This window comes from Felis catus, chromosome B1, assembly GCF_018350175.1.
Source record: "Felis catus isolate Fca126 chromosome B1, F.catus_Fca126_mat1.0, whole genome shotgun sequence".
NCBI lineage: Eukaryota > Metazoa > Chordata > Mammalia > Carnivora > Felidae > Felis > Felis catus.
Genome location: NC_058371.1, coordinates 76,439,756 through 76,459,115, shown reverse-complemented (window position 1 = coordinate 76,459,115; position 19,360 = coordinate 76,439,756). Strand labels below are relative to the sequence as shown.

General features: G+C 36.5%; 1 protein-coding gene across 6 annotated transcripts in view; it reads right to left on the bottom strand.

Annotated features, from left to right (window-relative positions):
• The window catches only part of LRBA (LPS responsive beige-like anchor protein), a 775,946-nt gene that overhangs the window by 662,037 nt on the left and 94,549 nt on the right, over window positions 1-19,360 (bottom strand). For all 6 annotated transcript variants that reach the window (XM_023252764.2, XM_045056857.1, XM_023252765.2 and 3 more), the window contains exons 5-9: window positions 16,771-16,866; window positions 5,224-5,345; window positions 5,012-5,138; window positions 4,207-4,326; window positions 2,279-2,425 (exon numbers count right to left, since the gene is read on the bottom strand). In XM_023252764.2, the coding sequence (XP_023108532.2) occupies window positions 2,279-2,425; window positions 4,207-4,326; window positions 5,012-5,138; window positions 5,224-5,345; window positions 16,771-16,866 (612 nt within the window). The remainder of the gene's footprint in view (window positions 1-2,278; window positions 2,426-4,206; window positions 4,327-5,011; window positions 5,139-5,223; window positions 5,346-16,770; window positions 16,867-19,360) is intronic.

Sequence of the window (19,360 nt, the reverse complement as noted above, 5' to 3'; positions counted from 1 at the left end):
CCTCTGCCCCTCTCCCCCACTCATACTCATTCTCTCTCCTAAAAAAAAAAAAAAAAAAAAAAAAGGAAGGAAGGAAAGAAGAACGGAAGAATGAAAGAAAGAAAGAAAAGCTTTAAAATAAAGAAAGAAAATAAGACAAGACACAAACCGGGGGAGAAATATTTGTAACTCATACATCTGATAAAATTCTTGTATACAGAATATATAAAGAAATCTCAAAACTTAATAAGAAAACAAACAACCAAACAAAAAATACACAAAAGATGTGAACACACTTCACAAAGGAACATACAAAAATGATCGATAAGCAAAAAAAAAGATGCTTGGGATCTCTAGTCATTATAATAAGCAAATTAAAACCAAACTGAAATACAGCTACATACTCACTGAGATGCCTAATATTAAAAAGACCAGCAATACAAGATGTTAAGGATGTGGAGCAAGTAGAAAGCTCATATAGTGCTTATAGAAATGTAAAATTATACAACTACCTTGGAAGAGGGTTTGGCAACTTCAGTTACCATATCAGTTAGTAATTCCACTCTTAAATATTTATGAAATAAAATTATGTGGCAGCACAAAGATTTATATACCAATATTCAGAGCAGCTTGTTCCTAACAGCCCGAAACTGGAAATAACCCTAATGTCCATCAACAGAAGACTGCATTAAAAAATTGTAGATATGGGGGCATCTGGCTGGCTCAGTCAATAAAGCATGCGACTCTTGATCTTGGGGTTATAAGTTGGAGCCCCATGATGGGTGTAGTGATTAGTTAAAAAAAGGAATAAAATCCTTTTTTAAAAAATTGTGATATATTAATACAATGGAATGCTACTTAGCGATAAAAAGAAAGAAACTACTACAACATAACAACATGGGATGACTCTCACAAGAAACCAAACTCTAAGGAGCACATGCTGCATGATTCCACTTACATAAAACCTTAAGAAAAACAAATCTACTCTAGTGACAGAAAGCAGATTAACAGTTTCTCTCAAGAAGAATGCAGTGGAGTTAGAGAAGTGGAAGGAACTGACTGGGAAGGGGCACAACTGAACATTTGCAGGAACAGAATTATTCCATTTATTTAATGTTGTGGGAGTTACACTTTTGTCAAAACTAATTAAAATAAAAATATACTGGGGCACCTGGGTGGCGCAGTCGGTTAAGCGTCCGACTTCAGCCAGGTCACGATCTCGCGGTCCGTGAGTTCGAGACCCGCATCAGGCTCTGGGCTGATGGCTCGGAGCCTGGAGCCTGTTTCCGATTCTGTGTCTCCCTCTCTCTCTGCCCCTCCCCCGTTCATGCTCTGTCTCTCTCTGTCCCAAAAATAAAAAAAATAAATAAATAAAAAATAAACGAAAAAAATAAAATAAAATAAAAATATACTGAATGTAATGGTATGTAAATCAACTCAGGAAAATTGGTTTTGTTTTCAGAAAAACAGAGCAGACTAACATGCTCCTTGAAACCAAACTAGAGTAACAATGGCTTAACCCAGAGATTCCCATTTTTTTTTTTAAAGTTGATTTATTTGGAGCAGGGGAGGGACAGAGAGACAGGAGAGAGAGAAAGAATGTCAAGCAGGCTCCTTGCTGCCAGCACAGAGCCCAACACAGGGCTCGAACTCAGGAACTATGAGATCAATGTCCTAAGCTGAAATCAGAGAAGTTGCTTAACCAACTGAGCCATCCAGGCACCCCACAAATTTTCTTAGTTCATGACAGTCTTAGCATTGCAGTAACTGTTTATGGTGCTTTAGATCAAAATAAATACTACTAAATAGTTTGGTTCAAACAACTTTATATTTTAATAATTTAACAGCCATTTGAAAAAATTAAAGAACAAGTCAAAAGAAAAAATGTCTCTTTCATTATATTAGCAAAATTAGTTATTAATTTTTATGCATATTGAACAATGCATGAACTCTCTCAAATTTGGAATCAGATTTCACACCATCATCCTCATTTCCTTTTCCACATTAATTTCCACATGGTACTTCTTTTTAATCACAGTAACTGTTGAAAATTTAGTTATGCAAAAACTGACATCATCAAATGCAGCATGAATGCAAGTTGAAACTTGAGCTAGTAGTATGCACAGAGGCCCACATGACAAGTATACTGTGTTTCCCTCAAAAATTTAAAGTATCCTTCAGATTCCTGTAACTTCCCTGTAGTGTCCCTGATTACTCTTTCAATTTTGTCCCATGCATCACCTACCTTTAAATCAAGTTCAACTAACACTGGTTAAGCAATGAACAGCAAGTAAAGTACCTTATATCCCAGTCCCAACTGATAAATAGCAAAAATCTGAGCAGCATTAAGAGCTTCACTAAAAAGGTAAACTGCAGTCATCTGACCACAGAATACTCTATTTGCATCTGCTGTTTCTGACGAGCCCAGGAAACATTTGTCAAAGGTCTGTGAAAGAAAACAGATTGTATTAAACAAAAAAACAACAATATCTCCTCCAGAAATAATAACCTATATTGATTAAATGTTTCAGGATAAATTTTGGTATAAATGTTTCGTCTGTTCTAATCTGGCTAAATTAAAATAATTCATTTAGCATTTCACTTAATTCATTATTATCAAGTGTACAGATCAAGAAAGACATCATAAAAAAGGAAAAAGCCGAAGTTTTCCAGAGTACAATAAATAAAATCTGACGACAAAGTGTATGTAAGAAAGAAGAGTCAAAGAAATCATGATGGATTCTGAAGGTTCCTACTTGAGTAACCAAAAAAGCAAATGGAAGAACAGTCTTTGTTATAAGAAGGAAAATCATGAGTTACGTTTAGGACATAATCTGCCTTTCGGCGAGTTAATATGTATGGAGCCAACATGAATGGAGAAGCAGGGTTCTGTAAGTTTGGTGAGAAGTTAAAATTGTAAAGACAGACTTTTGCAGATATCAAGGTATAGACAATGGGTGAGATCATGGGATACAATTTCTCAAATATGTAAATCCAGAAAAGCAGATGCATGTATCTCTTCTAACGTTAAAAAGAAAAAAAATTCTCTTAACATCTAGGTTACAAACCACATTTTAAAAATCCACATCTCCACAAAGAAAGACTAAAGTTCTTCACATCCTTTAAATGGTTATGCAACAAAAAAACCATTAGAAAGAATGTTGAAAAATAAATACGTATTGATATTAGGGAATACAGAAAAGTTGTTAACATTTGGCTTCTCAAGACAATCCACCTAAATCAAATCACTGTTTCACATGCTGGTGATCTTGGCAAATTACTTAATCTCTCTGTGCTTCAGTCTCCTTACCTGTAAAATGGGAGATTATAATAGTACTTATCTTGCAAGGTTGGTGCTTTTAGAAAATAAAGGTATTTATTACAATGCTTGGAGTACAAGAAGCACTCAATAAAAGTTAACATAAGGAAAAATCAGGTCAAAAAACAACATATATATATATCTGATCCCCTTTTTGTGTTTTCAAAAAAAAAAGGAGAGCTAACATTTACTAAGCACTTACTCTGTACAAGGCACTCTACTAATTAATTTGTAAACAGTATCTCCTGTAGTTATCACATTAACCTTCTGAGATAGGTACTATTTTACACCCATTTTCAGGTGGAGAAAACTTAGGCCTAATAGATTAAGGTCATACAGTCAGTAAGTGACAGAGCTGGGATTCAAACCTAAGACTATCTGTTACAAAAACCCAAGCTCTTAAGATCATCATTACATAATACGTAAATATGCGTAGCATAGGATATAAAAGAAGAATTTAATGGTGAATGGTGTAATGGTTTGTAATCATTTTCCTATTTATATTTTTCAAGTTTTCTATTTGAAAATGTAATTGGTGGGGAAAAAAGAACATTTTAATTTAATTCCTATTGAAAATTTTAAATTTAATTTGAATTGTACATATCTTTTCCTCAATCCTGAAAAAATTATTACATAATAGTTATCTATAGCAGCTATGAATTATTTGCAAAATTTATAAGCATGTATCATCCTACTCATTCATAAAAATGATCAGAATTCTGCTGTAGAGCTCCTAACTATACCCATTGTTACCTATAAATGCTCATCTTTACCCTATCCAGAATAATTTTTTAACAAGAACTCAACATTCTAGCCAAACTTAACTCTGCCATTGTGGTATTCTAAAATTTATACTCAATGTAAAATATATTTTTCATATTTTAAAATAATTTTTTCAAACCACTTACATCACTGGTGTTGACAAACCATGTTATCTCTCCATAGGAAGCTAGCTCACCATTCACATAACATCGAAGCTCACTGTTCTTCCATCGGTTATAAATGTGCACTATAGTTACCATATACCACTGAATAAGTAAAAACAGTTTGGGGAAAAAAAGGATTATGATTCTTGAAATAACTCAACCACACTCAAAATAACAAGTAAAACTTAAACTATAAGTTACAATTAAATATAAAAATAAAATAAATATCAATATAATAATATCAATATTCAACCTCTGGAATATTTAATCAAGGGAACTCTCAATACATAAGAACTTACTGTGAAATTACCTTTCCAACTCTTTACTATGAAAGTTTTCAAATATATCCCAAAAAAGTTAAAAGTTTAGTACAAATACCCTCTTTTCCACCACCTAGATACCACAATTGTCAACATATTGCCACATCTGTTTTACCTATTTATCTATATGTACATACATTTTGCAAATGAACCATTTATTAATCTCTAAATTTTAAGGTACAAAAGAAAACACATATTACTACTACTACTACCACTACTACTAAAGTAACTTCCATTGATATTGTCCCATTGATATTATCCCAATACTCTATGAATAACAAAATATCATTCTTTTTATTATCCAAATCAGGGAAGTTAACAATTGTCCAGTGACTTATACTTCATTTTCTGAAACAGAATAAACAGAGTTGTGATCTACCACATGTTATGTCATTAATATTAAAACAAAGCATTTTGAAGGCTAGTATAGCTTGTTAAATTAATTACGACTTACTAACATCACATACCTTTTGTGGCTTAAAATCAAATTTCACACAGTGTTGAAAGCCTTTTCCTTTTGACTTTATTGAGGTTATAATCAAACAGCCCCCAACAAAGTGAGCAGAGTAACCAAGACCTTTGCTGGTTCTGAAACTATAAAGAAAAATTTTCATTTTATCTCTAAATATTCTTTCATTCTCAAAGGAAGATAGTAACACTGAGTTACAAAAATACATACCAATATAAATAGGGTTTATCCTTATCCACATTGATGTTATTCACAGGATCCATTCTTAGCCAGGTATGAAATGTAAAACCATTCTGGTATGGCCATTTGGCTATAGGAGGTAATGCAATGGCCTAAAGAAAAACATTGAGTTATTAATTCATGTGAAAAATTTTATTACTGAAATCAAGAAAATGAGACCTTACAAAGCTATATATATTTCTGCTACATGTTATTCTATATCATGTTTAAAGTATTTATAAGCTTATTTATCTGAAAGACTTTTCCAAATTTTTCAAATTTTCCAAAATACATAGTAGTGATGGTAATTTAATAAAATGATAAAAACATTCCAGATGACCTGCTGGATACACTCATCTTTGCTTCATTTCTTATAATGAAGAAAAGATTCAAAAGAATTCCAAATAAAAGAGATAGGTAGTGATATCAAATTGGAAATATGTTATTCAAATGGTAAGATATTAGAATAGAGAAAGATATACAAGAAAGGAAAAGAAAAAAGTTTTAAAAAAGGTTAGAATATGCTTATTTTTAATAGCAAATATAAAGCTGAACAGAATTAGTTCATAACATTTTTCCATAACATTTTTAAATTAAATTCAAAGTCACTATATAAATAACTTTACCACCTGGTTTCAAATATTATTGAAAAGATAATTTGGGGACACCTGGGTGGCTCAGTTGACTGAGTGTCTAGCTCTTAATTTCAGCTCAGGTTATGATCTTACAGTTTGTGGGATCATGCCCTGCATCAGGGTCTATGCTGACAGCACAGAGCCTACATGGGATTCTCTCTCCTCTCTCTCTTTCTGCCTCTCCCGTGCTTGCATGCACACATGCACACCCTCTCTCAAAAAATATAAACACACACTAAAAAAAATTGTTTCAAAGAAAGATCATAATTTTATTTAAAAGTACAAATTTTAAAATCAAGTTTTATTTCAAAGTACATAATGAAAGCAATCCAGAATAGCAAAACAAAATCTTGAAAATGAACAAAGTTGATATTCACGCTACCAAATTCAAAACCTACCAAACAAAGCTACTATAACAAAGACTGTGTCGGGGTGCCTGGGTGGCTCAGTCGGTTAAATGTCCAACGTTGGCTCAGGTCATGATCTTGCAGTTGGTGACTTTAGGCCCGCATGAGGCTCTGTACTGACAGCTCAGAGCCTAGAGCCTGTTTCAGATTTGGTGTGTCTCTTTCTGCTCCTCCTCTACTCCCTCTCTCTCTCCCTCTTTCTCAAAGATAAATAAACATTAAAAAAAATTTTTTTAATAAAAAAAAAAAAGACTGTGTGGTACTGACGTAAAACCAGAAATACACATCAATGGACTAAAACTGAGAGCACAGAAATAAACCCCTGTATTTGTGTTAAACTGATTTTCAAGAAGAATGTCAAGACAATTCAATGAAGAAATCACAGTTTATTTCAACAAATGTGCTGAGATAACTGGATATCCAAAAGCAAAAACATGAAGTTGATTACTTTCCTATATCATACACAAAAATTAACCCAAATAGATTATAGATCTCAATGTAAAAGCTAAAACTATAAAACTCTTGTAAGAAAAAAATAGAGGTAAGTTTTCATGACCCTGGGTTAGGCAAATCCTTCTTAATTATTCCACTAAAACCAAAAGCAAGAAAAGAAAACATGTATGAACTGAACTTCATTAAAATTTTAAAAAGTTTGTGCTTTAAAGGATATGATCAAAAAAGTTAAGACAAAAGCCAAAAGAATGGAAGAAAATATGTGCAAATCATACATCTGATAAGGAACTTGTATTCAGAATAAAGAACTCTTACAATTCAACAAAAGACAAATAATTTAAAAATGGACAAAAGATATGAATAGACCTGTCTCCAAAGAAGATATCATATAGCCAATACAGACATGAAAAGATGCTCTACATTAGTAGTCACTAAAGAAATGCAGATCAAAACCACACTGAGATACTATTTGACCCCACTAGGAGGATTATAGTCAAAAAGATACCTGGGGCATATGTAAAGGGAGAAAGAAGACACATGGGGGAAGATAGGAAGGGCGGAGATGTAGTTTGGGGGAGAAACCAATGGTGGGTGCTACAGGAAGGAGCCATGGTCTTAGAAAAAGGCGAGAGACAGCCAAGAGAACACAACAGAATGCACAAAGAGAACGCTTCCCCAAACCCACTGGCTGGGAAAATGAGAGGGCCTGATTTTCATGAGTTCTTGCAATCAGTGGGGTTTAAAAACTAGTTTTAAAGGTTAGCAGGCTTGGCTGTAATAGAGTCCTTAGAGTGCTGCCCTAACCCTAGAGAGAAGGCAGGCAAACAACCCAAGACAGCACAGAAGCAAGATTTGAGGGGCACCTGAGACACACTTGGGGGGAGATTATTCGCTCTTCCTGGAGCATTTCTCTGAGAGGTGAGCATGCAGGAGATGCCTTTCCAGGGACAAAGGAGCAGACTGGCGCTATTTCCTTCTCCCGCCCCTCAGCATACACACAGAACTACAAGCAGAAAGCACCTCAGCCCCACACTGGCTGCCTAAATTGCTTACACCAAGTCCCACACCGCAGCACTGTAGCACAACTGCTCTTCTCTGTGAAGCTTGTCTCACTCCCAGCATGGCAACACACTCCCCCAGAAGACCAGCCCAGGCTGCTGCCCACGCCACATCCCTAAAACCTGGAGTTTTAAAACTCAGCAGGCTAGAAATTGATCTGAGGACCGAGAACAAAGGTGCATGTCTATAGGCAGAAAAAACCACCACCTTGTGGAGGACAAGAACTGCACAGAGTTGATTTGGGGGAGAGAGGAGCTGTAGGCACGCTGAGAGGAGGGAGCCCCGACTGCATGGAGTGGAAGGAGTCGGGGGAGAGAAAGGAGGAGTGAATAAAGAATGAAAACACACACAGGGGACTGCACAGGAAAAACTCTTCCCCAAGACTAACAACAGGGAAGAAGAAGAGGGTTTAAATCCTACAAGTTTTTTATAAACAGTGGAGTGCAGAGTCTGAAGTTTCAGGGGTCAGGGTCATTGTGCTCCTGTGAGGAAGGAGGACAGAAGCCCAAGAGCAAGCAGTATCATCTGAAGATCCCCTGGGGTGCATAGAGGGAAAAAGTTTGCCTCCTTGGAGTTCATTTGGTAGCGGTAATACAGCCGCTCCAGGGGCAAAAGGTAGGCTAAGGCACCATTGAGCTGTCCAATTCACCAGCATAGGAACAAACATGCTGGCTGAGGGCAGAAAAACTTGGTGCCAGCTTTCTGCTGTGATTTACCATAAACTCCAAACCACACTGAGCAATCCCACAATCCTTTTCTGGGACAAGCCAGTACAGGCCACAGTGCAGCAAGACCTACCCCAGAGACTCAGCACAAGGCCTCACTGTGGGGCATCTCTCAAGTTTAGAGTTTTGAAATACAGCCTCGCCTGAAATGTAATACAGGAGGGCTGTGCTGCCTGACAGATGGACAGCTTACACAGGCTGAAGGCAGGGATCTGACAGAAGTCAGGGTCACAGGAGGGGTGACTGTTTGCTCTTCTGCGAGGGCTTACAGAGAAGCAGCAGATAACAGCTCCCTGTTCCAGAGAGGAGACAGCAGGCAAAGCCATTTTCACCACGAGCCCACCAGATGACCCACTTCAGTGACCTAAACAGCACCATCAGTGGGAGACCGGCCACTACACCAAGCTCCCCATCCCCCTGCCCTGACTCCTCACTGCCACCACCATCCCCCACCACCCTGCACCATGTAGATGCATCCCCACTAGAGCAAGTAGGCCTAAGAATCAGATCAACAGGGTCCCCTAGAGGACCAGCACAAAGCCCTGGTGCAAACAAGTCTACTGATCATAGAATGCTGCAAGGCTTCAGCAATAGGGGAAAGAGGATCTAATTTCCTTTGTATTTTTTATTTTTAATACTTTAATTCTTTTTAATTTATACATATATATGCATATACACATACATATTTCTTAACTGCTATTTTTTAGGATCTTCTTTTAACAAGCAGACCAAAACACACCTAGAATCCACTTAAATTTTTTTTCTAGACAAAGTGACAAGAGGAAGTAATTCACCCCAAAAGAAAGAACAGCAAGTAGAAATCAGAGCCAGGGATTTAATCAATACAGATATAAGAGAGATGTTTAAACTAAAACTTAAAACAACAATTACAAGAATACTAGCTGGGTTTGAAAAAAGTATAGAAGACACTAGTGAATCCCTACTACAGGGATAAAACACCTTAAATCTAGTCAGACCAATATTAAAAATGCTATAACTAAGATGCAAACATAAATGAATGACATAGTAATGAGGATGAACAAAAGCAGCAAAACGTATCAGTGATACAGAATATAAAATTATGGAAAATAATGACATTGAAAAGAAGAGGGAGAGAAAGGTACTGGTTCACACAAGTAGACTCAGGAAACTCAGTGACTTCTTAAAATGTACTAACATTCATATCATAAGAGTCCCAGAAGATAAAAAGACAGAATAAGAGCAGATGATTTATTTTAGCAAATTATAGTTGAAAACTTGCCTAATCTGGGGAAGGACACAGACATCAAAATCCAAGAAGCAAAGAAAACTCACATTAAATTCAACAAAAGCCTGACCTCACCAAGACATATCATAGTCAACTTCACAAAATACACAAACAAGTAAAGAATCCTAAAAGCAACAAGGAAAAAAAGTCCTTAACTGACAAGGGAAGACAGATCATATTTACAGCAGATCTATCCACAGAAACTTAGCAGGCAAGAAAGGAATGGCAGGATATATTCAATGTGCTAAATGGGAAAAATAGGCAGCCAAGAACACTTTATGTGGCAAGGCTATCATTCAGAATAGGAGAGATAAAGAGTTTCCCAGACAAACAAAAACCAAAGAAGTTCATGATCACTAAACCAGCCCTATAAGAAATATTAAAAGGGATTCTCTGGGAATGCAAGCTGGGGCAGCCACTCTGGAAAACAGTATGGAGGTTCCTCAAAAAATTAAAAATAGAACTACCCTATGACCCAGCAATTGCACTACTAGGTATTTATCCAAGGGATACAGGTGTGCTGTTTCAAAGGGGCACATGCACCCCAATGTTTATAGCAGCACTATCAACAATAGCCAAAGTATAGAAAGAGCCCAAATGTCCATCGATGGATGAATGGATAAAGAAGATGTGGTATATATATACAATGGAGTATTCCTCGGCAATCAAAAAGAATGAAATCTTGCCATTTGCAACTACTTGGATGGAACTGGAGGGTATTACACTAAGTGAAATTTGTCAGAGAAAGACAAATATCATATGACTTTACTCATATGAGGACTTTAAAAGACAAAACAAGATGAACATAAAGGAAGGGAAGCAAAAATAATATAAAAACAGGGAGGGGGACAAAACAGAAGAGACTCATAAATATGGAGAACAAACAGAGGGTTACTGGAGGGGTTGTGGGAGGGGGGAATGGGCTAAATGGATAAGGGGCATTAAGGAATCTATTCCTGAAATCATTGTTGCACTATATGCTAACTAATTTGGATGCAAATTTAAAAAAAGAAAAGAAAAGAAAAGAAAAGAAAAGAAAAGAAAAGAGAAAATAATAACATGAAAAAAAAGGGGGACTCTCTGAGTGGCAAAAAAAATTTCTTTTTAAAAAGTCAACAAAGGTTAAAAAAGGAACAGAGAACATCACCAGAAACACCAACTTTACAGGTAACACAATGGCACTAAATGAGTATCTTTCATTTATAACTCTGAATGTAAATGGCCTAGTATTCCTATCAAAAGACATAGGGTAACAGAACAGATATTTAAAAAAAAAAAAAACACCCTTGGGGCACCTAGGTGGCTCAGTCAGCTAAGCATCCAACTTCAGCTCAGGTCATGATCTCATACTTCACGAGTTCGAGCCCCGCATTGGGCTTTGTGCTGACAGCTCAGAGCCTGGAGCCTGCTTCGGATTCTGTGTCTCCCTCTTTCTGTGCCCCTCCCCCAATCACCCTCTATGTCTGTCTGTCTGTCTCTGTCTCTCTCTCAAAAATATATAAACATTAAAAAATTAAAAAAAAAAAAACAAAAACAAACAAGATCCATCTATATACTGCCTACAAGAGACTCATTTTAGACCTAAAGACATCTGCAGATTGAAAGCGAGGGGACTAAAAACCCTTAATGGATGCCAAAAGAAAGCCATTGTAACCATGCTTACATCAGACAAACTAGATTTTAAAACAAAGACTGAAACAAGAGATGAAGAAGGGCATTATATCATAATTAAGGGGTCTATCCATCATGAGGATCTAATAGTTGTAAACATTTATGCCCCCAACATGAAGGCACCAAAATATATTAATCAATTAATACCAAACAAAAAGGAATACAATGACAATACAATAATAGTAGGGGACTTTAAAACCCTTCCACAGCAATGGACAGATCATCTAGGCAGAAAATCAACAAGGAAACGATGGCTTTGAATGACACCTGGACCAGATGGACTTCATGGATATATTCAGAACATTCCATCCTAAAGCAGCACAAAATACATTCTTTTCAAGTGCACATGGAACATTCCCCAGAACAGATCACATACTGGGTCACAAATCAGCCCTCCACAAGTACAAACAGCCTGAGACCATACCATTCATATTTTCATACAATGCTATGAAACTTGAAGTCACCATAAGAAAAAAATCTGTAAAGACCACAAATACATGGAAGTTAAAGATCATCCTACTAAAGAATGCACAGGTTAACCAGTAAATTAAAGAAGAAATTTTAAAAATACATGGAAGCAAATGAAAATGAGAACACAACAATCCAAAACTTTCGGGATGCAGCAAAGGCAATCCTAAGAAGGAAGTATATAGTAATACAAGCTTAACTCAAGGAGCAAGAAAAGTCTTAAATACACAACCTAACCTTACACCTAAAGGAGCTAGAAAAGGAACAGCAAATAAAGCCTAGACAGAAGAAGAAGGAAAATAAAGACTAGAGCATAAATAAAGGATACAGAAACAAAACAGTAGGGCAGATCAACGAAACTAAGAGCTGGTTCTTTGAAATTATTAATAAAATTGATAAAGCTCTAGCCAGACATCAATGAGAAAAGAGAAAGGACCTAAACAAATAAAACCACGAATGAAAGAGGAGAGATCACAACAACCCCACAAAAATACAAATAATCATAAAAGATTATAAAAAAAAGTATATGCCAAAAACTAGGCAATCTAGAAGAAATGGACAAATTCCTAGAAACATACAAACTACCAAAACTTTGAAACAGGAAGAAATAGAAAATTTGAATACACCTATAACCAGCAAAGAAATCAAATCAGTAGTTTAAGATCTCCTAGCAAACAAAAGTCCACGGCAAAATAGCTTCATAGGGATATTCTAATACACATTTAAAGAAGAGTTAATACCTATTCTTCTCAAGTTGTTCCAAAAAACAAAAATGGAAGAAAAACTTCCAAAGCCCTTCTACAAGGCCAGCATTACCTGGATTCCAAAACCAGACAAATAACCCACTATGAAAGAGAATTACAGGCCAATATCCCTGATGAATAATGATGCAAAAATTCTCAACAAGATAGTAGCAAACCAAATCCAACAGTACATTAAAAGAATTAATCACCATGATCAAGTGGGAATAATCTATTCCTGGGCTGCAGGGCTGGTTCAATACTCACAAATCAATGTGATACTTAATGTACTTAATAACATGCACTTAATAAATTCTTAATATACTTATTAAGATACAACATGTATGTATGTACATGTACATGTATATTATGTATTAAGATACAATATGTACTTAATAAAAGAAAGGATAAGAACTGTATGATCCTGTAAGTAGATACAGAAAAAGCATTTGACAAAATACACCATCCATTCTTGATAAAAACCCTCAACAAAGTAGGGATAGATGGAACATACCACAACATAATAAAGGCCATATTTGAAAGACCCACAGCTAATATCCTCAATATTGGCAAAAACGGAGAGCTTTTTCTCTATAGTCAAAAACAAGTCAGGGATGTCCACTTTCACCATTACTAATTAACATAATACTGGAAGTCTTAGCCTCAGCAATCAGACAACAAAAAGAAATAAAGGCATTGAAATTGGCAAGGAAAGACTCAAACTTTCACTACTTGCAGATGACTTGATACTCTATGTAGAACACCTGAAAGACTCCACCAAAAAACTGCTAGCACTAATACATGAATTCAGCAAAGTCACAAGATATAAAATCAAAGTACAGAAATCTGTTGCATTTCTATCCACCAACAACAAAGCAGAAGAGTAAATCGAAGAATTTCTCCAAAAAAAGTGTAGGAAACTGAAGAGGACACAAAGAAATGGAAAAACATTCCATGCTCATGGATTGGAAGGACAAACATTGTTACAATGTCTATACTACCCAAAGCAATCTACGTATTTAATGCAATCCCTACCAAAATACCACCAGCATTTTTCATCGACTTAAAATAAATAATCTTAAAATTTGTATGGAACCACAAAAGATCCCAAATAGCCAAAGTAATCCTGAAAAAAAAAGGAAAGCTGGAAGTACCATGATTCCAGAGGTCAATCTGTATCACAAAGCTGTAGACATAAAGAAAGCATGGTACCGGCACAAAAACTAACACACAGATCAATGAAACAGAATACAAAACCCAGAAATGGACTCACAACTATATGGTCAATTCATCTTCAACAAAGCAGAAAAGAATAGCCAATTGAAAAAAGGCCATTTCTTCAACAAATGGTGTTGGGAAAACCAGACAGCAAAATGCAGAAAAATGAAACTGGACCACTTCCTCAGACCATACAGAACAAGAAATTCAAAATGGTTGAAAGGCCTAAATGTGAGACAGGACACCATGAAAATCCTAGAGAAGAACACAGGTAGAAACATCTCTAACCTCAATTTTAGCAAGTTGCTACACATGTCAGCGGAAGACAAGTAAAACAGAAACAAAAATGAACTACTGGGTCTTCATCAAGATAAAGAGCTTCCACACTAAACTAAAGGCAGCCTACAGAATGGGAGAAAATATTTGCAAATGACAGATCTGATAAAGAGTAAGTATCCAAAATCTGTAAACAGCTTATGTAACTCAAACCCCCCCCCCCAAAAAAATAATCCAGTTAAGAAATGGACAGAAGACATGAACAGACACTTTTCCAAAGAAGACTTACATGTGGCTAACAGACAATTGAAAAGATGCTCAACATCACTCATTATCAGGGAAATACAAATCAAAACCACAGTATGATACCACCTCACACCAGTCGGAATGGCTAAAATTAACAGCACAGGAAACAACAGGAGCTGTCGAGGATATGGAGAAAGGGGAACCCTCTTGCACTGTGGTGGGAATGCAAACTGGTGCAGCCACTCTGGAAAACAGCATGGAGGTTCCTCAAAAAGTTAAAAATAGAACTACCCAGGGGCACCTGGGTGGCGCAGTCGGTTAAGCGTCCAACTTCAGCCAGGTCACGATCTCGCGGTCTGTGAGTTCGAGCCCCGCGTCGGGCTCTGGGCTGATGGCTCAGAGCCTGGAGCCTGTTTCCTATTCTGTGTCTCCCTCTCTCTCTGCCCCTCGCCTGTTCATGCTCTGTCTCTCTCTGTCCCAAAAATAAATAAACGTTGAAAAAAAAAATTAAAAAAAAAAAAATAGAACTACCCTGCAACCCAGCAATTGCACTACTAAGTATTTACAAGGGATACAGGTGTGCTGTTTCAAAGGGGTACACGCACCCCAATGTTTATAGCAGCACTATCAACAATAGCCAAAGTATGGAAAGAGCCCAAATGTCCATCAACAGATGAATGGATAAAGAAGACATGGTGCAAACACACACACACACACACACACACACACACACACACACAAATGGAGTATTACTCAGCAATCAAAAAGAATGAAATCTTGCCATTTGCAACTACATGGATGGAACCAGAGGGTATTATGCTAAGCGAAATTAGCCAGAGAAAGACCAGTATCGTATGATTTCACTCATATGAGGAATTTAAGATACAAAACAGATGAACGTAAGGGAAGGGAAGCAAAAATAATACAGAAACAAGGAGGGGGACAAAACATAAGAGACTCTTAAATACAGAGAACAAACTGAGGGTTGCTGGAGGTGTTACGGCTGGTTGGATCGGCTAAATGGGTAAGGGGCATTAGGGAGGACACTTGTTGGGATGAACACTGGGTTTTATACATAGGGGCTGAATCACTGGAATCTACTCCTGAAATCATTATAGCACTATATGCTAACTAACTTGGATATAAATTAAAAAATTAAAAAATTAAAAATTAAAAAAAGATATTATCAAAAGCAAAGTAAAAAGTGACAAAAGATAATCTCAGTAAGAACAGACTGAAATATCTTCAAAGAAAAATTTGCTTATAACAAGCAGACCAACTTAATATGAGAACGTTAAAAAGCTCTATATATAACATATATACATTACATAATGCACTCCTATAACACTTTGAAACATTACAGATATTACCAGCAATGTCTTCTTTATAAACTGATTAACAGCTTATAAGAATGCTGAAACTGGGGGCACCTTGGTGGCTAAACCGGTTAAGCATCTGACTCTTGCTTTCAGCTCAGGTCATGATTTCACGGTTAGTGAGATCAAGCCCTGCCTGGGGCTCTACGGTGACAGCAGGAAACCTGCTTGGGATTCTCTCTCTCCACCCCTCCCCTGCTCACACCCACGTGGGCTTTCTGGCTTTCTCTCTTTCTCTCTCTCTTTCTCTCTCTCTCTCAAAATAATTAAATAAACTTAAACAAAAAAAAGAATGCTGAAACTGATAAAATTTGGCAACTCACAAGTTAGGAACTCTTGCCAAAAAGTTTCAAAGAGTTATTGTCATTCTATACACCAGGTGTAAAAGAAACAGGAGTGGGGAAATACAAGGCTAAAGAAAGATGTTCAGTAAGATAGAAAGTGAAAGTGTTACACCTAAATATCTATTTGAAAATTCAGAGGTAAATTCTGAAGACAACATGGCTTATGTTTAAAATAACTAGGTTCAAGGGGCGCCTGGGTGGCGCAGTCGGTTAAGCGTCCGACTTCAGTCAGGTCATGATCTCGCGGTCCGTGAGTTCGAGCCCCGCGTCAGGCTCTGGGCTGATGGCTCAGAGCCTGGAGCCTGTTTCCGATTCTGTGTCTCCCTCTCTCTGCCCCTCCCCCATTCATGCTCTGTCTCTCTCTGTTGCAAAAATAAATAAACGTTGAAAAAAAAAATTTTTTTAAATAACTGGGTTCTTCTTAGTCCACTGTTGTCCCAAGCTGTAAATGGGCAGCTTTCTTAACTTCTTTGAGCCTGTATTTCTTCACTTCTAAAACAGGAAAAAGTAACACGAATAACTGCTGTAAGGAATTTAGGTTGTGCAAAGAAGTTTCTACCTAACGCAAAACCCATCAGGGGTGTTTACAGGGCTATCCTTTCGGGAAACCGAGGAAAGCACTCCAAGTGATATCCTCATTAAAATTTACTTACTGCAGCGCTCTTTCCTGGAAAGTTGAAAAAGGCATCAGGACCATACTTCTGAGGCATATGCTTTAACACAGACAGCAACTTCCCAGCATGTGGAGGCTATGAAAATAATCAACAATTCATTAACTGCATTATTCACCATAAAACAACTTATTTTTCATATACTCATACTTTAATATACTCAAGAATAACCAAAAAATGTTCTAAACTAAAAGCATATAAAAAGAATGTTATTTTCACTATCTTAAAGAAATATACAATGTATTCTATGCCATTTTCATAATATGATGGAAGGTACAAGGTGTTTGATAAAAGTGCCAATAGCACCCGACACTTGAAACTTCTCCACACTACAGCAAAAATTACCTTTTAAAATTACAAACTACATCAACCCATCACCCATCTCTCTTTAAAACACTTTTTAAATTTAACAAATAAATAATGCTTATTATATTACCCTGTTGAAGACTGTTTTTAAAGAAACAATAAAAATATTTTAACCTTATAACCATCCTAGGGGTGGTACTATTATTATCCCATTTTATAGAGGAGGACTCAGAGGCAGAGGAACATTTCGAAGGTAACATAACTAGCCAGTAGCAAAGCTGGGATCAGAACTCAGCCTGACTTCAGAGCCCATACTTTAAATCACTACACTCTCACCTATTATGCTACCTCTCCTATAGCTTCTCACTGTCTTTAAAATAAAGACCAAAACCCCCTTAGGGCACCTTGGGTGGCTCAGTTGTTTAAGCGCCCAACTCTTTTTTTGGGCTCAGGTCCTATCTCAGGTCGTGAGTTCGAGCTCTACATCTGGCTCCGTGCTGTGAGAACAGAGCCTGCTTGGGATTCTCCCTCCCTCTCTCCCGCTGGCGTTCTCTCTCCCTCTCTTTCTCTCTCAAAATAAATAAATAGACTTTACAAAAGTCTATTTTGTATATTTTAAAGGGTCAAAACTCTTAACATAGCCCTCAAGATACTCTATCTACCTCAATAGCCTCATTTTGCATTTCTATCTTCCTCTCTCTCTGCACTCCATCCACAAAGCCCTTTCTGCCTTCTTCCTAACAACAGGGCCTGAACACAAACTATTCCTTCAGCTTAAAATGTTCTCACTAGGCCTACTTCCCTCCCCTCTTAACTAAATATAAATCTTCTCCATCTTTTAGAGCTGACCTTAATGGTTACTTCCTTATGGCAGTCTTCCCTGACCTCTGAAACTGGATCCAAGCTCCCTATCATATTTCCAATATTACCTTAACTATATAGCATGTAAAAAAGTTTAACATTACATTTATTTAATGCCTCTTTGACCCACAAGTCTCCTCTGATACACAAAACAACCAATAACTAAAATAAAAAGGCTTATTTATAAGGAAAAGCAAAGATCAGATATACATTATCATTTTAATCAGTTTACAAGTAAATAGGATAAAGTGTAGTACATTCTCCATTAAAAGTTCAAAACAGGGTCAAACCACAAGTGAAATCACTGGCTTGCTTTCATCTTATTTGGTATATGCTCTTAGTTATCATGACTATCCAGAAGAGTCCAGCAATCTTTTACCTAAATGTTAACTGGAAAGCTTCATTATTAAGTGATCAAGAAATTTTCAATTAGCGACACCACACAATTATGAAAGTATACAATCATATTGATTTTTTTAAATCAATAAAAATGAAATAACCAAAATCAGCTGCAGTCAAAAATAAAAATATATATAGTGTTAACCATTCTATGAATGGTTAATGACTGAGCAAGCTTGCTCGGTTTTGTATGTTTCGGGGTTTCTTTTGCGGGGCGGGGGGGGGCCTTAAAGATTTTATTTTTAAGTCATCTCTACATCCAATGTGGTGCTCAAACTCACAACCCAAGACCAAGAGTTGCATGTTCCACCAAATCAGCCAAGCAGGCACCCCAAGGCCTTGATCCTTTTATTAACAGTTCATTATTTTTCCCTTTATGCCCTAAACCTATTGTCATTCTACTCCCAATCACATAAGCAACTATGTAAATATCTTTAATCTTTTTATGTGTTCCTTCAAAAGTATTTTTGTGTGATCCTCATAATTTAAAGGATCTTTAGTCAGATATATGAATCTGTTTCTTTCTGCTTCTTGCATCTATTCATATTAACTTTTACATTGATTCTAACTGCCATATAATAATCTATTCTATGCATCCAATACATTTAATCTATCTACTATCGTAACAATAAACCCCTATGGTGACAATTCAGTGCCATCAAAAACAATGTGAACATTGAACATCCTCAAGTGTATTTTCCTTATGAAACTGTGAGAATTTCATGCAACACCCACTCAGGAGGAAATTACTAAGTCACTGGATTTGAGTATAAATTTATGCAACTAATTAGTGCTAGATTACTCAAGTTTGGCTAAATGAGTTTACTCCAACCACTAGAACACAAGTTTAAAATAACCCTATCCCCCCAGTTATATTTGCTATTATCCAACCTTATAAGCCTTAACACTAAGACATAAAGTAACATACCAATTTTGTTTTAATTTGAACATCTCTAATTATTACTGACTTTGTGTTTATTTGGTTGTTGGGTTTCTATCTCTATAA